At 51.5% G+C, this 24,509-nt stretch overlaps 2 protein-coding genes and 1 non-coding gene across 3 annotated transcripts in view; all 3 read left to right on the top strand.

The window, feature by feature from the left end:
• Positions 1 to 12,949, top strand: part of Ehd2 (EH domain containing 2) — a 19,055-nt gene extending 6,106 nt beyond the window's left edge. Inside the window, exons 4-6 of the mRNA XM_021167220.1 lie at positions 4,146 to 4,558; positions 9,741 to 9,905; positions 11,148 to 12,949. Of these exons, the coding sequence (XP_021022879.1) occupies positions 4,146 to 4,558; positions 9,741 to 9,905; positions 11,148 to 11,699 (1,130 nt within the window). The 3' untranslated portion in view covers positions 11,700 to 12,949. The remainder of the gene's footprint in view (positions 1 to 4,145; positions 4,559 to 9,740; positions 9,906 to 11,147) is intronic.
• Positions 12,950 to 15,849: 2,900 nt separating this feature from the next.
• Nop53 (NOP53 ribosome biogenesis factor) lies at positions 15,850 to 24,111 on the top strand. The gene is made up of 13 exons (XM_021166974.2): positions 15,850 to 16,122; positions 16,613 to 16,677; positions 19,048 to 19,156; positions 19,570 to 19,769; positions 20,120 to 20,190; positions 21,711 to 21,806; positions 22,110 to 22,214; positions 22,289 to 22,489; positions 22,680 to 22,855; positions 22,968 to 23,034; positions 23,517 to 23,593; positions 23,717 to 23,773; positions 24,058 to 24,111. The coding sequence occupies exons 1-13, from the start codon at positions 15,899 to 15,901 to the stop codon at positions 24,062 to 24,064; spliced, it is 1,455 nt and encodes a 484-aa protein (XP_021022633.1). The 5' UTR covers positions 15,850 to 15,898; the 3' UTR covers positions 24,065 to 24,111.
• Positions 23,075 to 23,183, top strand: LOC115031668. Its single transcript, XR_003837333.1, has one exon. It is a non-coding gene; the product is annotated as a small nucleolar RNA SNORD23 (small nucleolar RNA).
• Positions 24,112 to 24,509: the final 398 nt, after the last annotated feature.

Below are 24,509 nucleotides of genomic sequence, written 5' to 3'. Positions count from 1 at the left end.
TCTACCACTGAGCCACGCCCCCAGCCCCTCACTGGGGGATTCTAGGCAGGGGCTCTACCACTGAGCCACGCCCCCAGCCCCTCCCTGGGGGATTCTAGGCAGGGGCTCTACCACTGAGCCACGCCCCCAGCCCCTCCCTGGGGGATCCTAGGCAAGGGCTGTATCAGTGAGTTACATGACTTATGAAGTGTGTGTGCACACGTGCATGCACATGCATGTCTGAATCTGTATTCGTCTGTGTGAGTTATACTGTGCATCTTGAAAGATGTAAAATTGCCAGAGAGAACTAACTCATGTGGCAATGCACGTTCTAGTGCTGAGAAAGCTGGGACAGGAGGATTGTGACTAGTTCGAGGCCAGCCTGAACATCACGGTAATAACTGCAGCACAGTGTGTGTTCAAACGGGTCTCCATACTAGAGAGTGCACCAAGTTCTCTGTTTGTGATGGCATACCCATATCTGTGCAGGTCCCAGACTCTGACATAAATACGTGTCTGGGAGCCTGGGTCTGGCTCCAGAAGACTCTGATGTATCCAGGCTGTTCGATGCTGGGTGTGCACTGGCAGAGGTGTGACTGGCTGCCTGGGGAAGCTTGCCCTGGTGTGACTGTTGCCTGGAGTGTCTCTCTGGCACACCTCCAGTCTGGACTCTGATTTTTTTTTTTCATTTCCTTGTTTTTGACACAGAGTCTTGTTCTGTAGTTCAAGCTGGTCTAGAACTCACTATATGTTCCAAATTGGCCCCCCACTGGTGGCAATCCTCCTACCTCGGCTGTTCTTGCAGTGAGATGACAGGCATGCACCAGTGCCCCAGGCTTTATTCCTTGAAACTATAACTTACACAAGCCACCTTGCATTTCTGTGCCTCAGTTTCCTGCCTGAGAATGGGGAGAATGCTGTAGGGACTTCTGAGAAGGGTTAAATTAGCTGCATGGGCGCCTGGGTGATGGGCAAGGAGAACTGTTTTTCTTGGGTGAACATCGCGTCTCTGCCACGTCTCCATTCCCATGCTGACTCAACCTCCCTGTCCCTTCTCCCTCCCTTTCTCCATCCCTCCCTCCCTCTCTCCCTCTCCCTCCCTCCACCTCTCTCTCAACCCCATGAGACACACTTTCCAAATCCAGGCCAGGGTGTATGTAGATGCTAGTGGGGGGAGGAGAAGCCCAGCTGCTGCCCCTACAGTGACCTGGCCCTTCCTTCCCCAAGAACAATGTCCTTGCCCTTCCCCTCCCTCCAGCAAGGACCAGGCTGCCCCTGAGCCTTTGGGGGGGGGGTTGATTAGCAGCTACAGCTACTGAAGCGACTGGGGGGGGGTTGATTAGCAGCTACAGCCACTGAAGCCACTCCTACTCTGTTGCCTCCTGTGTTCGTGGCTTCTGTGTCTCTGTTTCCTCAGTTGGAGAATGGAGTCATCAGTTGCTTGCTTATAATTGTGTTTTGCCAGATGAGTGAGTCTGTTCTACCCCGGAGCTCAAGTCAGAACATCAGTGATGGTCCCTTATCCTGTCATTTGCTGGCTCTATAACATCTCCTCCAGGCAGTCCTTTTCGATCCACACTTTGGCCAGATCACAGGACTCTAGGGAACTCTCCACAGCTTCCAGGAACCTCACATCCTTTGAAGATGAATTCGTTCCCAGACTCTAAGGGCAGAGTTGGTGTCACCTCAACCTCCCTTTCTGCTGGCATGATGGCACACACCATTTTCTGTTTTTCCTAGAGATAAGCTCTGTTTTTTTATATGTGGTTGTTTTGAGACAAGGTTTCTCTGTGTAGTCCTAGATATCTTGGAACTCTGGCCTTGTACTCACCAAGATCTGCCTTGTGCTGGACTATAGGCAGCCTCAACCGTGCCCTAGCCTGCCTTTTTTTTTTTTTTTTTAATTTTAGGGGATAGGCAAGTTCAGAAAGATTAAGCTGTTTGCCTAATATAACACAGTAAATGGGGGCAGGGCAGTGATTCCTGACTGGCAGGTCAGGGGTAGGTCTTATGCTCTCAGCTCTCTAAGCTTTGCTCATCAGTGAATGCAGTAAGGGAATGAGTAAGGGTGAGAAGTACCGAAGGGCATGAATGAGAGAATGAATGAATGAGTGAATGAATGAATGAGGGAGGGACTGGATGCACACAAATCATCACATGTGTATGCTGGCAAGAACAGAGCACTGCTGGAGAGATGGCTCAGTGGGTAAGAGTGCAAATTGCTTTTGTAGAGGAGCCAAGCTCCATTCCCAGCACCCACGCTGGGCCGTTCACAACCACTTGTCTGTAACTTTACCTCCAGGGAATCTGACATCTATGGCTTCCATGGGTACCGGCACTCATGTGTACAACACCCTCACACACACAGGTGCACAGAGACACACACAGACACACACACAAACTGACACCCAGATACATATACACACAGACACATACAAAGACACACACAGGTACATATGCATACACACAGACATACACACAGACACATAAACACACACAGACAAACAGACACACAGAGGAATAGACAACCACACAGATATACAGACAAACACAGACAGACAAACACAGATACATACATAGACAGACAGATACAGACACACAAATATATATGCATCACACAGACACAAACACAGACACACACACAGAAACAGACAGACACAGTCACAGACATACACACAAACACACACAGACATACACTGATACCTAGACATACACAGATTCCTACACACACACACACACACACACACACACACACACATGAAAATTGACCTAGCACTCAATTGCTGGCACATTCACCAAGTCCCAGGAAGGGCTCTTGTCAGGGGCATGGCAGGTGTTATGAGTGGGCTCATAAGTACTGGGAGTCTCTTTGAGATCATTTTAGCATTTTTCTTTGTGACAAGGTCTAATATATAGCTCTGGGTATTCAGGAATTCACTCTGTAGACCAGGCTGGCTGGCCTCAAACTCAAAAGAGCCCCCACCAGCCTCTGCCTCCTGTGTGCTGGGATTAAAGGTATGCATCACCATCTCTAGCCACTTAGGAAATTTTGAAAAGTATGTGTGTACTGGAGGTCTGGCTCTGTGGTTAGGAGCACTTGCTGCTCTTGCAAAGGACCCAAGTTCATTTCCCAGCCACCCATGTCAGGTAACTCACAACTACCCAAAATTCCTGCTGCAGGCAGTCTGTATGACACACTCTGGCCTCTGTAGGCACCTGTACACATGTGCACAGACAAACCCACACAACCCCCCCACACACACACACACACAAATGACAAAAATTTAAAATGTATATAAAATTTGTATGCATATGTGTACTAGTGTGAATGTACACATGGATGCAGGTGTCCAAGGAGGCCAGAAGAGAACACTAGATCTCCTGGTATTGCAGTTACAGGAGGTGGTAAGCTACCTGTGATGGGTGCTGGGCACCAACTAAACTGGGGTCTTCTGGGGGATGCGGTGTGTTCTCCCAACTGCTGAGCCCCCAACTTTAGCATCTAAAAGTATTTTTATCAAACTTTATTTCCCGTGTGGCTATAGGTGGGAACATGCCACAGCATATGAGAGGAGGTCAGAGGACAACTGCAAGTCGTCCGCTCTGAGCTGTCTCGCAGGACCCACGCTTCAGGATTTTAACTGCCCATAAATACATCCGTGTTAAAACAAATCCCTAATGTCTGCCTAGGGAATGAATGAAAAAGCCAACGATATAGGAACCAGGAGGGTAGAGGGGTGAGGGTGAGACAGTGAAAAGGGGTAGGGGCATGGTTGCCTCATATCAGGAAGCCAGAAGGCTTGAGGGTCTAATCAAAAGCTTGGTGCTGAGAAGTGGCAGTTATGGGACACTCATGGAGGCTCCGGGCTATTTGGCATACACAGGAATCACAAAGTTAACAACGTGAGCAGCCGGTTAGTGGTGGCGCATGCCTTTAATTCCAGCGTTAGGGAGGCAGAGGCAGGCAGATCTCTGAATTCGAGGCCAGCCTGGCCCACAGAGCGAGTTCCAGAACAGCCAGGGCTACACAGAGAAATCCTGTCTTGAAAACAAAACAAAACAAGAAAAAATAAGACAAAACAAAACAAAAACATTCTGAGCATGTGTACCATCCAGTATCAGCTCAAAAGAACTGTTATTTTGTCCCTGTCTCCTGCTTGCTCCAGGCTACGACTTCCCAGCTGTCCTGCGCTGGTTTGCTGAACGCGTGGACCTCATCATCTTGCTCTTTGATGCCCACAAGCTGGAGATTTCCGATGAATTCTCGGAGGCCATCGGTGCCTTGCGTGGCCACGAGGATAAGATCCGCGTGGTACTCAACAAGGCAGACATGGTGGAGACACAGCAGCTGATGCGCGTCTACGGGGCGCTCATGTGGGCGCTGGGCAAGGTGGTGGGCACGCCTGAGGTCCTTCGCGTCTACATTGGCTCCTTCTGGTCCCAGCCGCTCCTTGTGCCGGACAACCGGCGTCTTTTCGAGCTGGAGGAACAGGACCTCTTCCGTGATATCCAAGGCCTACCGCGCCATGCGGCGCTGCGCAAGCTCAACGACCTAGTGAAGCGGGCACGGCTGGTGCGGGTGAGCACATCGGGTCCGCGGGAGGACCGGGGCAATTTAAGGGAGGATTGAAAGGGAGATCAAGAGATGAGGGAGGAAGTCAGGCGGCTGTATGAGCGCTGAAGGAAACTGAGGAGGAATTGGGAAGGACTTTGTGAGTCTATGGAGGTCTGATGATAGTAGACTTAAGTTGGAAGCCTTGAAGAGATTGGACAGATTTATCTTTTCTCCTTCTTTTCTGCTTGTGCAGTTAGGTAGGCACCACCTAGGTCCCAGATCAGTTAATTCTCCTGCTGGATTGGTCTGGTGCAGCGTGGACTGAGGGAGTACTGTGCAAAGGGCCCCTCTTCCACCATTGCCCTGAGTTTGCATGTTTCCTTCTTTGACCTCCTCGCTCTCCTATTCCACTAAACAAAAGCTGAGTCCTCTTGGTGGCTGTCTTACTTTTCTATAGCTGTAGAGAGATGCCATGACCACGGCAACTTATAAAAGAAACCATTACTGATGCTCATGGTTCCAGAGGGTTAAAGTCCATGACCATTGTGATGGGGAGCCTGGCAGCAGGCAGGCATGGTGCAGGGGCAACAGCTGAACATTTACTCCAACCAGGCCATGCCTCTAAATCCTTCCCAAACAGTTCCATAAACTGGAGACCAAGTATTCAAATACATGGACCCAGGAGAGTCAATTCTGATTCAAATCAACACAGCAGCTCACTCCTTTCCCTACCTCCTCGCCTCTCACTCCCTTCCCATCAGCCACTGCACTTCACACTGCCCTCAGTCCTACCTCAGGGCCTTCGAACTCAACTGCTTGCTCTTCTGGGTAGCCCTTGACTTTGCATATGGCTTACTCAAATGTCACCTTCTCAGGAAGGTGCCACTCCTTTAATGAGCATATCTGCTCCAGATTTACTCCAAACTCTCTTGTGACACCCCCCCCCACACACACACAGCCCCATGTTGTCATCTCATATGAGCCTGTCAGGGGGCCTCCTCAACTCCACACTCAAGTCCTCAGATACCTGGCATCTTAGAATTCCTTCAGTGAGTGTCTCCAGTGCCTGGGTCTGAATTGCTCTGTAAATATTTATGGAATGAATGACACTCTGGGGAACTTCAGCTTGAACAAAGTCACTTCTGTGCCTAGCCCTCTGTTGGGACATGCTGGGGATGCAGCAATGGCCAGGCCAAGGCTGTTCTTGCCCTCCCCAATGGGGCCCCAGGTCTGAATGCCCCAGGGCAGTTTCAGGACCCAGTCTTTGCTGGAGAAGACAGACAGATCCATCCCGTAACAGTGATAGCCAAGCAAGGTCCAGTCTCAGGTCGGGGTGGAATCAGGAAGGTTTTGTAGAGGAGGAGGGCCTTTGAGGGGATACATAGTGAGATTGAGGAGATGGTGGGAGTCAGAGCACTGCCGAGCCTATGGATCTTATACTTTTTTTTTTTTTTTTTTTTTTAGAGGTACCAGGGAGACACGGGAAGGTTAGAGCAGGATGACAGGATTGCACTCAAGCTGCCTTCTGGAGAGAGGATTCGTGTCTAGGAAGAACCTAGTGGGATGGAGGACATAGTCTGCCTCGGGCTGGGCTCCAGAGAGGAAGAGGGGGGCAAAGGCTTTGCTTTTAGAGCCGAATGTAGCATTCACAAGGGAGGCCGCCAGAGAGGAGGTGGAGCAGGAAGCTGGGCAGAAGAGGCCAAGCTAGGTGGTAGAAGCATCGGAGGTGTGGTTTAAGGAGCTGGAGAGGGGTGAGTCACCACCTCCAACCCCACCGCAGGAATCCTCTAAGGCAGCACCAGGTACCCAAGGCGACTGCCCCAGGCGGCCAGAACTGTCCTTAAATCCCCACCGACGTCTCCCTTTCCCAATTCTTTCCTCCTGTTCCTGCTCTTTTCCTAGTCTTCTCTCTTCCCACCTCTCCCTTTCTCCTTCTCAGTAACCCCTGGCCCACCGTCACTCCCCCTCTGCAGGACACTCTTGGGAAGCAGAATTCAGAGCTGGGGCCCGCGGCACCAGGACCAAGGAGCGGGGCCGGACACCTGGCGCCCCGGCCAGGAGGGAGGTGGCTCCGGAAACTCAGGACAAACCCCGGCGTCCGACCCGCGCCCCCGCCCTGCCCACGCCACCCCCTTATCTCTTCCTGCCACCTTCCCATGCTTCCTCTCTGGAAAAGCCATCAGCACTCCCGCCTGCCTCTTTCTGCTATGGAAGCCATGGCAGGGCCTCCCCTACCACGGTCCTGGCAGACTCTGTCCTCCCATTTGGGCCTCCCTGGAAGGCCACGCCCCTTGAATAACAAGCCACGCCCCCCATTGCCAGTCCTTGCCCATCCTCAGGCCGAGCCCCTCATTTGCCCATTCTCTCAGTCAGAAGCTTCCCCATTAATTCACTTTAGCAGGCCACACCTCCTCCCCAATGGCACACATTCTCACTGGCCACATCCCCACACATCCTTCCTCATTAGCCTGCTTTGGTAGGTCCTGTCCTTCCCAAGTGGCCCACTATCTCAAACCCTAACCCTCCCGTTGGTCAGCCATTCCTCATTGCTTTCCTGGCAAACCTTGCTCTTCCTTACTGGCTTTTTCTGCTCAACCATGCACCTTCTCCATTTGACTCCTGGTGGCAGGCGGTGACTTTCATCCTGACCACACCCCAAGATTGGCCTCTCTGACCTGTAAGCCATGCTTTCCTCTAGTCCTGCAAACTCATCCCAGTGCCTCTCTCTGTGCCTCAGTCTTCAGGGTTGGCTCTGACCAAACTTCATGATGCCACCCCACTTTGTGGGCACACCCTCCCACACATCCCCCTCACAAATGACTCAGACACACTTGGTCCGGTCACCAATAACAGCACACGTGGCTTTAACCTATCTTGAAAACGCTCTCCTTTGGTGGCACAAGGCCATTAAGGCCAAAAAGCTGCTCATTAAGGGTCCTTGAGAACCCACCCCAGTGCCTCAATTTTATATCTGTACAAGGCAAGACGTGGATGATCGCTCTGGCTCTGCCCGTTGGTGGAAGTATAAACCACTAGAAGGGGCGATTCCAGAATGCTGTATGCTTGTAGACAAGATCTGGAAAGAATTTAATTTTTTTAAATCACTGTTGAATGTTTTTGATTATTTTATTTTATCTTGTGTGAGCATGATATATGTGCTGCACATGCATTCATATGCCACATTCTATCTATTGAGGCCAGAGGACAACTTGTATGGGTTTCCTCCTTTCACGTGTGGGTCCCAGTGACCCAATTCAGGGTTGGGTATGAGCGTCTTTACCCCTGCCCATCCATATCCTTGCCTTATTGTGTCTCCATCTGAACATGCATTTTCAATGATGGAGCTGGTTGTAAACAACAGACATGCCTGCGGTTCATTATTCTGCCACCCTCGATTCTTTTTCAATAACTTATGAGAATGTAGTTCAAAGGTTCTCAAGTTCAGTGGTTTATCCCACAATGATTTCCTGAGTGACACTGTGCATATTGTCCCAGGACTGGAGACAGAGGAAACAGACAAGGCCTGCACTGGCAGAGCTTGTAGTCTGATGGAGGGAAACAGAGTGGTTAGATAAAATAACGATGGCTCCCGCCCAACTGTGAAAAAGACAGGCTGGAGATAGTCAGATGGCTATGACACGGGCACTCTTCACGGACGAACTCAGTGGGACCACTGGGACAGAGCTCCTGGCAGAGAGCATGGCCATATGCAAAAGCCCTGGTGTGGGGTAAAATGTTGATGTACTTGTCGTTGAGAAATACGGTGAGCAGTATACAACGGGGAAAGACAAGGGAGAGGCTGTGGGTGCAGCTGCAGCAGTCAGTCAGGGAGGGGAGTGGGTAGCTGGCGAGATGCTCAACAGTTTAGAGCACTGCTGCTTTGCTAGAGGACGCAGGTTTGGTTCCCAGCACCCACATGGCTGCTTACAATCAGCTCTGACTCTAGTCCCAGAGGATCTGATGCCCTCTTCTGGCAACTGTGGGCACTGCACACACATGTGCTCAGACATGCAAATAAAACACCCATACACAAGTAAAAGTTTTTAAATGCAAACCACAAATTGAAGTCTTTCTAACCTCAGCATTCAGGAGGCTGAGGCAGGAGGATTGCTAGTTTAAGTCCAACTGAACTTTTTTTTTTTAATCTTTTGTTGTTGTTGTTTTTCAAGACAGGGTTTCTCTGTAGCCCTGGCTATCCTGGAACTCAGAACACCTGCCTCTGCCTCCCAAGTGCTGCAATTAAAGGCATGAGTCGCCACTGCCTGACTCTTTTTTTCCTAAGGTTTGTATTTATTTATTATATGTACATACACTGTAGCTGTTGCTGTCTTCAGACACTTTTTCTTCTTTCTCTGGCCCCGCTTGCTCTGACCCAAAGATTTATTTATTTATTATATGTAAGTACACTATAGCTGTCTTCAGACACCCCAGAAGAGGGCACCAGATTTCATTACGGATGGTTGTGAGTCACCATGAGGTTGCTGGGGATTGAACTCAGAACCTTTGGAAGAGTTCAGTGCTCTTAACCGCTGAGCCATTCTCCAGCCCCAGTATTTTCTTGATGATGTCATTTGCTCTTGCAACTCAGGAGTGGTGGACACAGGCCACCTTTGTTTGAAGGCTTCCATGGGATGGGTGGATTTTGGACATCCTTTTCCAGAGCTAGGCACAGCTAAGGGCCACTTGCTCTGGGCTGAGTCCAAGAGCCTTGGAGGGAGCATCAGGCTGTGAAGCTGGATAGGAATGCAAACCGGAGATAGGCAAGTCCCAGCTCTGGGCTGGTATGTGGGTGTGGCCAGCTTGCACGAACTTAAAGCTAGGAGGAGCTAGGATGGCTTAGCAGAGAGGGGAGCTTAGGTTGAATTAGATAAGACAATAGGATTTATCTGCCTGTCACAGAAAGTGAGGTTCCAGTCAGACATGGTGGCTTCAAGCTGCAATCTCAGCATTGAAGAGGCTGAGGCAGGAGGATGGTTGCAAGTTTGAATCCAGTCTGGGGTGCGTAGTGCATCCTTCTCTCACAATCCCAAGAGGAAAGCTGTGCCTGGGGATGCACACTTGTCATTCTGAACTCAGGAGGTGGAGGATGGAGGACCAGGGCCAGGCTGGGTTAGAGAGACCCTGTCTCAGAGAGAAAGGAATGCAGGTTCCCAGACCCTGCCCACTCCCAGCCTCCTCCTGGTGACTGTACTATGCCCTTCTGCAGGTACACGCTTACATCATCAGCTACCTGAAGAAAGAGATGCCCTCGGTGTTCGGGAAGGAAAACAAGAAGAAGCAGCTGATCCTGAAGCTGCCTGTCATCTTCGCGAAGATCCAGCTGGAGCACCACATCTCCCCTGGAGACTTTCCTGACTGCCAGAAGATGCAGGTGCGGGCCACTCCAGACAGGGAGGCAGGGTGGTGAGGAGAGAGTTTCCTGGGGGTTCTGAGAATGGAGCCTAGAAGGCTGGTGGGCTGTGTGGCATTTTCATCCAGGGGAACCTGGCTTTATGAGTTAGGGCCACAGAGTGCAGAGAAAACCTATAATAGTAGTTAACATGGAAGTTACTTTTTGCCCTTATTAAGTCACTAGACTACACTCAGGGTCAGGCAACCTACTATGGAGCCTAGGACCACTATATTTCTCTTCCATGCCTGCCCATGACCAAGAGTTCTCATGGTATTAATGGCTACAGGAGCTCCATTCATTGTGCCTGCATTCCAGACAGCAAGAAGAGCAATAGGAGCTGGGCAGTGGTGGCTCAGAGCTTAAGAGCACTTACTGCCCTTGTAGGGGTCCTAGGATTCAAGCCTTACACCCACATTGAAGTTTACAACCATCTATAACGCCAGTTCCAGGGGATCCAATGCCCTCTTCTGACCTCAACAGGAACCAGATATGCATGCTCTTTCAGAGGACCCCGATTCAGTTCCCAGAATGGATGGTCCATACGGTGGCTCACAACCATCTGTAACTCCAGTTTCAGGGCATGTGATACCCTCTTCATGCCTCTGTGGGTTCCTACATATGTGCAGTACATATGTTGGAACCCATACATACGTTTGTGCTCATACACAAACATAAAAATAATAAATTTAAAAAAACCAAAATGGAATTGTAGACTAAGCTATTTTACACAACCACACGCAGCTTGTGCTTAAAGACAATTGGCTGGAACTTAGTCACACGGCCAGCTGGCTGTCCTGCATGCTGAGAAGTGTAGCCTTTCCAGGCAGGCGCTCAGGTGATTTAGCACACCCAGCTACTCGGAAACCTGAAGCAGGAAGATGACAGATTGAAGGCCGATGTTCACACCTTATAAAGACCATGTCTCAAACAGTTTAAAATCAGCGAAAGAGAAGTGGTAGTACATACATGCTTGTGATGACATTTGTAAAGTGAAGGCAGAAAAATCAGAAGTGTGAGAACATCTCTTAACACAGTGAGGTGGAGAGTAGCTTGGGTTAGACCAGACTCTTGACTCAAAGCGGGGATAATGTAAAACAGGACCGGGCTCATTAGTGATAGGGTATCTGCCTAGATTTCCCCCGGCCCGACCCTCTGAGGAACTGAGGGCGTGGCCTTGCGAACGCGCCCCTGACCTGTGAGCTTTTCCATTCCTCCCACCAGGAGCTATTGATGGCACATGACTTCTCCAAGTTCCACTCGCTAAAGCCGAAGCTGCTGGAGGCGCTAGATGACATGCTGGCCCAAGACATTGCCAAGCTTATGCCGCTGCTTCGGCAGGAGGAGCTGGAGAGTGTCGAGGCTGGAGTGCAGGGTGGTGCGTTTGAGGGCACCCGCATGGGCCCCTTCGTGGAGCGGGGCCCTGACGAAGCAATAGAGGATGGTGAGGAGGGCTCAGAAGATGATGCCGAATGGGTGGTGACCAAGGACAAGTCCAAATACGATGAAATCTTCTACAACTTAGCTCCTGCTGATGGCAAGCTGAGCGGCTCTAAGGCCAAAACCTGGATGGTGGGCACAAAGCTACCCAACTCTGTACTGGGGAGAATCTGGAAGCTGAGCGATGTCGACCGAGACGGCATGCTGGATGATGAGGAGTTTGCCCTGGCCAGCCACCTCATTGAGGCTAAGCTCGAAGGCCATGGGCTACCCACCAACCTACCCCGCCGCCTGGTGCCGCCTTCTAAGCGACGACAGAAGGGCTCTGCTGAATGAGACAGCAGCGACTGCTAGCGCATCCTCCCTCTTTGCCCTGCTGTGGCTCCTCCCCAGCTCCAGTTGGCTACACGGCTACACGCGGATCCCTGCTCTGGCCCACTCACCCTGCCTGCCTACCCTGCCTGGCTATAAGGACTTGAGCGGGGAGCTTCTCTCCCACACCAGACATTCAGTGAAAGCACTTATAGAGGACCAGGGGGGAGTGACAAACCTTCTCTGTCAGTCCTTCACACCTGCACCTTCACATACACGGAGCTTATCACAGAAACATACACAGACATCCATCCATCATTCATATAAAGACCTGTTTTTTTTTTCCTTTTATTTTTTGAAAGAGTCTCACATAACCTAGGCTACCCTTGAACTTCTTATGTAGCTGAGGATGACCTTGAACTCTTCATCTTCCTGGCTCCACTTCCTGCGTGCTGGAGTTGCAGGCATGAACCACCATGCCTGGTTTGTGCAGTCCTGGGGTATGTACCCAGCGCCTCCTGCATACTAGGCAAGCACTCTAGCAACTGAGCTACATCCACAGCCCCATCCAGATATTTATTGAGCACTTACTGTATGCTGGGCCCTGGTGGAACCGACTCTCAGGAGTGTGACATCTACACAGTCACACAAACACTGATACCAGCAAGACCCCCTTTTATAGTTAAGCAGCTACTGTTACTCAGCCATGCTAGGGCTCCCTACTCTTTTATATCTTCAGGTGTCAGGCTCACTGGTGGTTCAGAGCAGACACTCGGCTTCCTTGCTCCTCTCATGAACCTCTCTTTCGCTTTCCTACCCACAAATCCTAAATTCTGACCACATCCACTTCACAAAGATCGTGCAGCAGATAGAAAAACCGCACCTTCCTGGCTCCTTCGGGGATGGTTTCCATTCCCCAGAGCCCATGGTCTCCCCAGCGTGTGGGAACCAAAGGATCTGGCCCCTCTGCCACCTTCAGGTCCTGTTTAAGGAAAGTTCCTATCAAAGACCGAGACCATGGGGCGGGAATAGGAGATGCTTTACCAAAGCCCAGGTTTTCATGGATATCCTGGGGCATTGGGAATTCTCGGTGCTATAGCCTCTCCTCCTCTCTACAGGGGCCTCACACACTTTATGTCTTCGCATCCTTAGTACCTGACCCTGGTGGGAGAAAAAAATTAATATGGGGGAGGGGGGTTGTTGAGGACAGCTAGAAGGGGCTGAAAACCCAAGAGTGTCTCCTACGGGGCCAATAAAGCCAAAGCTGCTGCTTGTGTCGCTGTCAGGCTATTTTGGGGCGGGGACCCCTAAGGAAGAGGTGCCTGGGGGACCATTCTGGCTCACAGGGGCGGTGCAGTTTGTGACTCAACTCTGCGCTGACTCAGTCTCGGGCTGGGGGCCAGTCCTGCATATTTTCCAAAGAAAAGTTACTCAGGGCCCTCCCCACCCTTGGGACACCCCTCCCTCCCGCTTTCCGCCTTGGGGCCTGGGAACTCAGTTCTGGGCGTGGACGAGGACCAGTGCCAGTTTGTGTACAGTTTGCCCTTAGTCTCCAAAGCACCTTCCAACGCGCACTGACACGAATCGAATGCACCAGAGCAGATCCTGTAGCCCGAGACCACTGGGTCCTGGAGGAGGAGGGATTAGTGTGAGAGTGTACAGGACACTGACCCAGCCCACACCCGGTGCGCCCGAGACACTTTGGCCTGGAGAATCTCCCGCCCACTCATGCCCTGCTCCGCAGCCCTGGGCGCCCTCTGGTGGAAAGGTAGTCAATGACTCAGGCCAGACCATCACCTCAATACCCTGCCCAGGGATGAGCTGAGTTCTACTTTGACCCCGGGGAGACATGTTCCCTCCCCGTGCCTTCCCACCCCCTCCCGCTTTAGGAGTCCATTTTAATTCCAGCATGCCAATCTGAGCCTGGGGCGGGGGTGGGGAGCAGTGTGTGCTCAAGTCATTAATCCCAGAACAGAGGCAGAGGCAGGTGGTGGATCTGTGAACTGGAGGGCAGCCTGGTCTACAGAGTGAGTTCCAGGACAGCTAGGGCTACACCGAGAAACCCTGTATCGAAAAATAAATGTGTGGTGTGGCTAGGGCTGTAGTTAACAGTACTTGCACTGCTTACACGGGGCTCAGTTTTCCACCTTTTGCATGACCTGAAAACAAAACCCTTTGTAGATATCTTTGGATGACTACCACTTTCCGGGGGCCTGGGGATGGGGGATGGGTGTGGAGGCAGTGATAGTTGGCTGGCACTCGGATGCTAGGCACCAATATTCTAGATTTGGAACTTTAAAATTGAGTTCATGCATGCACAGGTCTGTGGATCACAGACGTGATGGGGTCTGGAGATTGAAACAGGGTCCTCTGGAAGAGCAGCCAGTGCTTTTAACATCTCTTCAGGCCACATACTCAGCTTTTAATGATAAGTTTAACCGCTGAATAATCTCTCCAGGCCAATTACTCAGCCTTTTTTTGTTAAGTTTTGGGAACTTAAATTCAGGTCTTTATTGTTTGCCCAGAAAGCTCTCTTACCCACTGAGCCATTCCCCAACCCTTGTTTTTCATTTTGAGACAGTCTCTCTACCCTGAACTCATTCTACTGTCCAGGGTGGCCTATGAACTTGCCATCCTCCTGCCTCAGTGCCTCTTGAGTAGGTAGGTAAGGTTAAAAATGAACAGCACTACCCAGCTATTTTTTTCTTTGTGTGTGTGTGTGTGTGTGTGTGTGTGTGTGTGTGTGTTATACAGGCAATTCCATTGGCCTGCTTTCAGGGACCCAGCCAGTGCTTACATCATGACCTATGGCAGATGTACCAGGTGTTTGAAGTAGATGTAAGGACCTACCTGCCACCCCAGCTCTCTCTCTCTGTTCTCCACCACCAATGTTCCCTCTCCTTCTCTGTCCCCTCTCTCTGCCCTCATGATTCTGCACCACCACCCCCCATCTGTCTGCCTGTCTATATGTCCACTTGTCTGCCTCTGTCCCTTCGCCAAGTCCCACAGTGCTCTTGCTTTCCCCCAATAAACCTTTACACTAGGTCTGTTTTATGGTGTAACTTCTCAGGGGTACACCTTGGCCAGGCCCTCCAAAAATACTCCCTTGCCACATTATATTTCATAACGGCGTGTAAGCATATATGCCACCACAGCATACCCTGTGAAGGTTGAGAACAGCTTGCAGGTATTGGCTTTTTCTTTTCAACATATGGGTTATGAGGATTAATCTGAGGCTTGGCAGCAACAGCCTTTATCTACTGAGGTATCTTGGCAGCCCCACGCCCAGTATCTTCTTTAATAAAATGTTAAAGAAAATTTGACTGGACTACGTCCCTTGGCAGTTACTATTTGGGAAGGAGGGGTGTCCTTCAATGGCATACACACTGGTCAGTTGCCTCTGATCTAGTAACTAACTCTTCACTCTTTGCTGGTACAAAAAATCCTAATAAATCCAGTGCATCACAAAACTACAAAGACACAAGGGAGGAAGGCATTTGGGGGAAAGAAGGGTAGTTCAGTAGGAGTGAGAAGGCAAAAGGTAGCAAAAATGGCAAGGCACGTATGAAACTGGTCTACAGAGTGAGTTCCAGGACAGCCAGGGTTATACAGAGAAACCCTCTCCCGAAAAACCAAACCAAACCAACTAACCAACCAAACAAAAAAACTGTTGTGTAACTAACAAAATGGTTTGAGTAAAAATTTATGACAGCAGATAAGGTAATTACTCAGAGTGAGAACCAAGAATCCACATAGCCTACTCCCTACCAACCCGAAATTGCAGGTCCAATCTCTGAATTTGAGGTCAGCCTGGTCTACAGAGTGAGTTAACAGACAGCTAGGCTACACAAAGAAACCCTGCCTTTTTTGTTGTTGTTTTGTTTTGTTTTTTCAAGACAGGGTTTCTCTGTGTAGCCCTGGCTGTCCTGGAACTCAGTCTGTAGACCAGGCTGGCCTCGAACTCAGAAATCCACCTGCCTCTGCCTCCCAAGTGCTGGGATTAGAGGCGTGCGCCACCACGCCCGGCTCGAACATTTTTAAAATAAGAAAAGAGACTGAACGTGATGATATATCCTTTTGCCAAGACGTAAAACTCTCTATGTAAAAACTACGCTTAATCAAGATGGTCGCAAACAGGAAGTGCGTCATATTACGTCACTTGAGACGCGCACGTTCCAAACCGGATATCGGAGTTAGAGCGACTAAGCTCTTCCTTTAAGAAGATGGCTGCGGGTGGTAACAGGGACGGTGAGAAGCGCGGCTCGAGAAGCCAGGCGGACTCTGGCTTCCTGGGGCTGCGGCCGACCTCGGTGGATCCCGCTCTAAGGCGGCGGCGGCGGGGCCCCAGAAACAAGAAGCGCGGCTGGAGGAGGCTCGCCGAGGAGCCGCTGGGGTTAGAGGTCGACCAGTTCCTGGAAGACGTCCGGCTACAAGAGCGCACGACCGGGTATGTGGGGCGGGACTTCCGGTGGCGTGGCCGTGCGCTTTGCGACCTGGTGCCAGACGGACGGGGAATCCCGGCTCGGTGTGGGAGACCTATCAATAGTATTTTTAACAATAAGCGTGCGAAAATCCCAACAAAGTTTAAGTTTTCCCCTAGTTTTTTTTTTTTAATTTGAAACAGGGCCTCACTATGTAGGACGACCTGGCACTCGGTATGTAGACAAGCCTGGCTCCGAACTCGTTTCCTCTGCCGCCGGAGTGCTGGCATTAAACCTTTTGCCACAGAGTTTGAATTTCAAGTGAAAGAGAGTAAAGTACGCGCACCCCATCGTGGTACATTTTAAATTCTGTGTGAAAGCTCCAGGTGTAGCCTAAGAAAGACAGACCCCCATGGTTTGAGGAAGAATTGGGATGGGTCCAAAAAGTTAGACCCCTAAGGGTCTGTTATCTTTCCAGCATTACTTTGGCAAATAGTCTGCATTTTTATCCTTCAGGGGCTTGTTGGCCGAGGCCCCAAACGAAAAGCTCTTCTTCGTGGACACTGGATTCAAGAGGAAAGGTGAGGAGTGCTCTTGTGAAGTTGTGTGCTGGTGATTCTGAGTCTGGCACCTGTGAGATCTGCATTGGTGACATAATTTAAAGCAACACACTCTCTCACTCTCTCTCTCTCATTTTGGAAACAGTCTTGATCACAAGTTTGGAGGGGAGGGGTGTTCGAGACAGGGTTTCTCTGTGTAGCCCTGGCTGTCCTGGAACTCACTCTGTAGACCAGGCTGGCCTTGAACTCAGAAATCCGCCTGCCCCTGCCTCCCCGAGTCAGTGCTGGGTGTGGTTCATCACCACAATCTTACCATGTATACCATATTGGCCTCAAACTTAGATCTGCTTGCTTCTGCCTCCTGAGTGCTGGAAATAAAGGTATGCTCTACCACTGGAGACTAGAAGAGGCAGTCTTTAGTATAAAGAATTACTTTGAATGGCTTTGGAACAAGCTTGAGATGATTAAGAAAGGTGACCTGTTGTTCATTTTTGTTTGGTTTTTTTGAGTTGTATCATTCAGCTTTTCTGCTTTTTTTTTTTTTTTTTTTTTTTTTTTTGGTCCCCCTTCCCCAAAGAATATGATAGCAAGCATGATAACCCACAACTTTAATTTCTCTGAGTTGCAGGCCAGCCTGGGCTACATAGTGAGCTCCAGGACAGCCAGGGCTACACAATGAGACCTTGTCTCAAAACAAAGAGAACAAGAGGATCTGTTTTAGCCAGTAGGAAGGAAGCATGTCTTGGCAAGATGGCTTTACTCCAGCAGAACTTGGGTTTGGACCTGCTGGAACATGAAAATAAGGGCAAGTTAGGGATTGCTTTGATGAGTGGGGTTTTCACCAAGGTGGCAGAGAAACACTTAAAATGGGAAGCCTGGTTCAGCAGGTACTGAAAACAAGCCAGTGCCTGGTCCAGCAGGACAGCCAGTGGCTTTGCAGAACAAGCTGGCAGCTTTGCCAACAGCCAGGCACTTTAATATGCACGATGTGAGTCAAGGGGTCCTGTTAATGAAAACCTTCTTGACAAGGTCGGGAGAACCCAGGGAAGCTGTGAGGGGACCTGGGGACGTTAACATCTAAAGTAATGGGTTCCATCTGCCCCACTCAGGCCAGTTCATGGAGTTTTAAATCCAGGTTCTATGTGCAAGGGGAAACATGGTGTTTATCATTCTGAGTTATGTTCATTTTTGATTCAGTAATAGCTATGCTTTGTTTTTGTTTTGAGACAAGGTTCTGTACATAGGCTACCTAAAAGGTCACGGTGTGGCCCAGGCTGGCCTGGAACTTAACGTCCTCCTGCCTCAGCCTCCCAAGTGCTTGGATTACAGGTAGGAGCCAACTGGCCAAGCTATAGCGTTTTGTCTATAAAAGAAGCTAGCGTTCACTTCGTTTTTACATTCACTTTTAGTTAGGGTGTGCGTGTGCTTGAATGAGCACACACCATCTAGGATGTGCCCTGGCACGTGTGGTTGGAGGGTACCATGTCTGAGTCAGTTCTTCCCCTATGTTCCTGGGATTGGCCTCAGGTTGCCAGGCTTGGTAGCTAGAGCCTTGCCTCTGCCTCTGCACCATCCTGCAGTTCAGCATTCAGCCTTTTGTGGCTTGTCGCTGCTGCTCTTATTATTTGCAGTGCTGGGTGGAACCCGGGGCCTTGTGTGTGTTCCTCAGGTATTCCTGTGTCCTGTTAACTTTTTGGAATTAGGTTCTCTCTGTTTAGCTCAGGCTGGCCAAAGACTCAATCCTCCTGCCTCGGTCTACAGAGCTTTAGTGTTACAGGTGTGCACCACTGTACTCGGCCTCCTTAGTGGGTTCTGCAGCTTTGGAAAGTAGAAAGCAGAGTGCTGAGTGCTAAGAGAGGGCCACAGCCTGCGTCTCAGTCCTCCTGGGTGCCTGCCCTCTTTCTTCCCTGTTAGTTCTGAGGTCCTTTCCCTGCTTTGTCTATGAGTCCTTCCAGATAGGTCTGTGGGGACTTAGTCCCCATCACAAGGCCTATCTCCTGCTTGCCTAGGCCGTGGTGGATCGGATCTGGGAGTCTGGGTTCTTTTTTGGGTTTTCTTTTTTGGTTTTTTTCGAGATGGGGTTTCTCTTTGTAGCCCTGGCTGTCTTGGAACTCACTCTGTAGACCAGGCTGGCTTCGAATTCAGAGACCAGCCTGTGTCTGCTTCCCAAGTGCTGGGATTAAAGGTGTGTGCCACCATGCCCGGCTTGGGACTCTGGGTTCTTAATCTAGGATCTTCCCTTGTAGGTGAACAAGGTCAGTCTGGGAACCTTAGGCTGTGTTACCTAGGTTGAAGGCCATCAGCCCTGGTTGACCTGAAGTTGGGGATTGGTTTATGAAGGGAGGGAAGGAGGCCTAATGTAAAGTCTCTTCCCCTCTTGGTCCCCTGCAGAACCAAGAAAGAAGAGGACCTCGGTCCAGAAGAAGTCACAGCGTCTCCAGAAACCCTTACGGGTTGACCTTGCCCTTGAGAATCATTCTAAGATCCCTGCTCCCAAAGAGTGAGTCCTTCCAGCCCTGCCCCCTGAAGACTGTAGGGAGATGGCGTGGTGGAGGCAGTTGAGAGAGCAGACTAGAGTATAGCTGGGTCTCTGGAGAGTGGCTTAGAGGATTCAGCCCTGGCAGCAGGGTAGCCTGAACCAACTGGGACTATGGGGTAAAGAAGCGCCAGCCCTAGGAGAGAGAGGACAGGCTAGCAGGCTCCGCTGCCCCGAGGGAGTCTGCGGGGTCTGGTGTTGTGATGCTCAGATCTAACTGTAGTAGTGGGTATGAGGTTCTGTGCTGAGCCAGTTGACAAGAAGACTGTGCTGAGGTAGGCAGGAGAAAGGCTGCTGAGCAGCAGGAACAGCCCAGCTGGGAGGGGCTCATCATGCTCAGCTGTTGCCTTACCAGTTGCCACTCTTTCCTTACTCAGCATCCTCGCACATCAGGTCCCTAATGCCAAGAAGCTCAGGCGAAAGGAGGAGTTATGGGAGAAACTGGCAAAGCAGGGCGAGCTGCCCAGGGATGTGCGCAAGGCACAGGCCCGACTCCTTAGCCCTCCCACACCGAAGGCCAAACCTGGGCCCCAGGACATCATTGAGCGACCCTTCTATGACCTCTGGAACCCAGACAGTGAGTGATTCTGCTCTCTTGCAGGTGGGCATGACCGGTGTGGGCTGTTGTCCATATTGTACACTGACTGTCCAAGAGTGTGCATCCATGGGCATGCTCTGCGGATGTTGACAAACTTCCAGCAGGGAGTCTGAGGTCTTCAGGGCCATCCTTTCCTGCTTGTGGGGCTCCCTTCCCAGTCTTCAGTCTTCCCCATTTGTGAAGTCCCATCGAGATGTGGTTTGAGGCCCTGGGGGCCTGAGCAACTTCCCTTGCCTGGATTTCCGTGTCATTTTTAGCAATGTGGAGGGACTGGTAGAACTCCCTTCTCTGCTAGAAAGCTCATTGCAGTTGCTCTCCTCTCCCTGCAGACCCTCTGGACACACCTTTGATTGGTCAGGATGCATTTTTTCTGGAGCAGACCAAGAAGAAAGGCGTGAGGGTAAGTTTGCATAGGCAAGCAGTGGGGTAGGGAGGGCAGCTTTTTCATGGTCCCCATGCTTGTCATCCTAGTGGTCTGTGTCCCTGTCCTAGCTCCCATGATGACCAACCTTGGGAAGGTGACCTCACCTCAGTGCTTCCATTCCTTCCTCAAACTGTAGAGTGTGGGTTAAAGAAGAAATGTCTGAAAACAGCCCAGTGCTCACTGCTGGCGCTGTGGGTTGGAGGTTGGTTTGTGGCCATCATCTTGAGCTCTAAGTGTTTGCTGCTGGGGGCCAGGACCTATGGAATCTTAGCACTTTTGGGGTGATGTGTTCTCCCTGTGGGACTGGAAGAAACCTTGGCCTTCACATCCGTGTGTTGAGTGTCTCCAGGAAATGAGAGCTTAGGAGCCAGGCTTCAGGGAGGCCAGGAGCCAGCACTGGAGAAAAGCCCCTGGGGCTAGAGACCTGGAGAGCAAGGCAGCCATAGGCAGAGGGGCTTTAGGCACAGAAGCTACGAGGCAGAGCAGGGCCAGAGACCTGTGCAGCCACGGGTATGCAGTGGGCCCTGAGTTACCATGTACGTATGGGGAGCAGAGTCCTAAGACAGTAGTCTCAGAACTCAAGGGACCAGGTTGGGGAAGTTTGGACTAGTAGGGAACCACTTAATGTAGGGCCTATACCAGGAAAAAGACTAGATGGGGTGGGGGGTGGGGGTGGGCAAGACAGCTTGATGTAGAGGGTCACCTGAGGTTTCTGATGTGAAGATCTGGTCTTCGTGTTCTCTGGGAACTTTTGGGCCACGTGGGCACCAGAGTTGCCACCCATACTTTGCTGTGACAGCAGAGGGCCTACAGCACAGCCAATGTGGCAGTGTACCAGGGCATATAGACCCAGCATGTCACACATGTTTGCAAATGTTGCACGCTCCCCCTCCCCCAGCTGAGCAAAGGTGATGCACCCCCTTTTATCCCAGCACTCCAGAGGTGGAAACAGAAGGCTCTCCAGCCTGGCCTTCAGAGTGAGCTCCAGGACAGCCAGGGCTATACAGAGAAATCCTCTTTCAAAAAGGAAAAGCAGATGCTGTCCCATTTCTCTCGTGGGTCTTGTGGCCTGCAAAGCCCTTCCTGTGGAGGGATTGCTCATCCAGGGTCAGGTATCCCCTGTGCAGGGTGTGAGGTCCTGGCCTCATGAGCCCTAAGTCCCTGCACCCCAGATGGGAGAGCTCCGATGTCTGGCTCCTGGTCCTTTATATCTCCACAGTAAAACTGTGAGATGGGCTGGTGGGCAGGTAACAAGGGACCTTTGCTCCATGGGGAAGGGCCTGGTATCAGTGCCTCCCATGGTGGAAAGCTGAGCACGGAAAAGGGCGTAGGGTGAAGCCTTTAGTAAGACTCAGTTCTCTGAATCCTAACTTGTTGGGCCCCACGTCTTAACAGTCTCACACTGGTCTCGGGGCTTCAGTGTAGGCATTTTAGGGGTACACTGATGGTTCTTGGCATGGAGTTCATCCTGCCTCCCTGTTCTTACCTTCCTCCAGCGGCCACAACGCCTCCACATCAAGCCTTCCCAGGTGCCTGCAGTGGAGGTGATTCCTGCAGGAGCCTCCTACAACCCAACCTTTGAAGATCACCAGGTTAGTGTGCAGTGGGTTCCTGGCCTAACCCAGTGCAGCTTTCACTGTCTGGAGTCCTCGCTCCCGTTTACCCTCCCTTACCTCAGGCCCCACCTGCTTCCTTCCCTGAATTTGTCTGTTCAGGGACCAGACCATCTAATCAGAACCCAGCATAGGGTGAGGGTGAGAATAGCTCAGATGTCTCCACTGGGCGTGTGTAGAGGGTGGAGCCATGAGCTGGATCAGTGCTGAGACTCGGGCATGGGGTAGGATCAGAGGGACATCCCTGATATTAAGATTCACCCCAAACTCACCTCTGCCCAGGCCCTGCTTCGAGAGGCCCATGAGGTGGAGCTGCAGCGTGAGAAAGCGGCAGAAAAGCTGGAGCGACAGCTGGCCCTGCCCACCTCAGAGCAAGCTGCCACCCAGGTGAGCCCCATCCACGGCTTGTCACCCACCTGTAACCTCACCTGCCCCCACTTGCTGACCACCCTGCTCCCTAGGAGTCCGTGTTTCGGGAGATGTGTGAGGGCCTGCTGGAGGAGTCTGATGGTGAGGATGAGCATGAGGCAGGCCGTGCCGGGCAGCCAGAGGCTGGTGATGGGATCACCGAGATATCACCCACTGGTGCTGCTGGTCCTGAGAAGAGGATGGAGAAGAAGACGGAGCAGCAGCGGCGGCGGGAGAAAGCTGCTCGCAAGCTGGTGAGCACCCTGCTCTGTGACCCTTGTGGCCACACAGGGCCTTCGGACAGAAGTGGATGACAGGGCAAACAGCTGTCGAGTGACCCGATACCAGTGCCATCAAAGGAGAGGTCATGGCTTTGTGGGGCCCTGGGTGAGGAAGGCCCTGGGCAGAGTGGCACTAGGCTGAGCTCTTACCCTCTGTCCACAGCGGGTGCAGCAGGCTGCACTGAGGGCAGCCCGGCTTCAGCACCAAGAACTCTTCAGGCTGCGTGGGATCAAGGCCCAGGTGGCCCGAAGGCTGGCAGAACTGGCACGCCGGAGGGAGCAGCGGCGCATACGGCGACTGGCAGAGGCTGACAAACCCCGAAGGCTGGGACGGCTCAAGTGAGGCACAGGCTAGGGCTCCAGGAAATGGGGGTCTGCAGGCTATATTATGCTTTTTTCTTGGTTCTGTGAGAGCCAAATCCCTGAGTGTCCTCAACCCTGTGTTCTGTAGGTACCAGGCTCCTGACATTGATGTGCAGCTCAGCTCTGAGCTGTCTGGCTCACTCAGGACACTGAAGGTACTTGCCATCAGGGTGGCAGAGTGCTATAGGGACCCTGTGCCCAGTGATGATGACCATCCTTGCTCCCCGTGCCTACTCGGGCTGTGGGCGACACCATGGCTGCCCTGGGCTGGGCCAGTTGGGCCATTGCCTGGGGACTGAGGGCACAGGGTCAGGGTGAGGTGGGGAGGGCAGGTGCTGGTGTAAGTTTCTGACCCTCAGAAGGCCTTTTGTCACAGTCTCTTGTCAGCCCTAGTGAGTCTCCTCAAGCTGTGCTGGGGCCTAGCCTGGCTTTGAGGTTTCCATTTTTTGCAGCTGTAGCCTCTGTCCTCTGAGCCTAGCTAGGAAAACACACATTGACTTCAGTATAGAGCCCCCTGGAGCTCAGCAGGGTGTAGCTGGGGGTACTCTGTGGAGGCTTTAGGAAGATGCAGAGCTCTGTCTGGACCCCAGTGCTATCTAGGATCCTGCTAAAGTCTCTCTGACCCTCTGTCCCACAGCCAGAAGGTCACATTCTCCGAGACAGGTTCAAGAGCTTCCAGAAGAGAAATATGATTGAGCCCCGAGAACGAGCCAAGTAAGATCTGCCACTGTGGGAAGGATGGGGGTTGGGGTGGGGGTGGGTTGAGACNCTTCCATACNCCCCCCCCCCCCAACCCCTTGAGATAAGGGATGCTGACCACATTTTCCCCTTCCCCAGGTTCAAGCGCAAATACAAAGTGAAGCTGGTGGAGAAGCGGGCCTACCGTGAGATTCAGTAAGTGAGGCCCACCAGCATGTGGCTGGCTGACATTCTGTGAACCATGGTCTACCTTGCCCCGTTGTAGCTTAGCCTTCCTCCCTTTTGAAAGCTGCCAGTGTCAGGCCCTTCCCAAACCCTCTGACTGGTCGACCAGTGGGGGCTCAGGAATCTAGAGGAGGGGTGAAGAGGATGCCTAAGGGAACCAACCAAAAGTCTCAAGTCAGAAGGGGCATTAAGTGAGAAAGGCTGTGGGGTGCAGCTGTCCACTCATCCACCTCAACTCTGCCCTCTGTCCTCAGGTTGTAGCTGTGCAGATGCCGGAGCCCCGCCCCTCAATAAAGTTCTGTGACCAACGCTGGGGTCTTGTTATTTTCTTCCGCCCCTCCTCTGCTGCCCAGGTCTTAGCACAGCTCCTCTCCACCACAGCCTGCCTTCAGTGCTGAATATGTGGAGAGCACAGCTCTATAAACACTCTATCACTGAGCCACACCCACAGCCCCTCCCTGGGGGGTTCTAGGCAGGGGCTCCACCACTGAGCCATTCCTACTTCTCTTCTTTGAGCCACACCCACTTTCTGTGGATCCTGAGTTTCTTCTTCAGTTCCTTCAGATCTTTGCTCAAGTTTCAGATCTCACTGTGGTCTCTCATAACCTCTGTGCTATCGTAAGTTGTCCTAATACTCTCTAGTCCCTGGTTGCATCTGTCACTCTTGGCGTTCTGTTTATCTTAGAACTTCCATTATTTTTGTAGT

Source organism: Mus caroli, chromosome 7 (assembly GCF_900094665.2).
Source record: "Mus caroli chromosome 7, CAROLI_EIJ_v1.1, whole genome shotgun sequence".
Classification (NCBI taxonomy): domain Eukaryota; kingdom Metazoa; phylum Chordata; class Mammalia; order Rodentia; family Muridae; genus Mus; species Mus caroli.
This window is presented reverse-complemented; position numbering and strand designations above follow the sequence as displayed.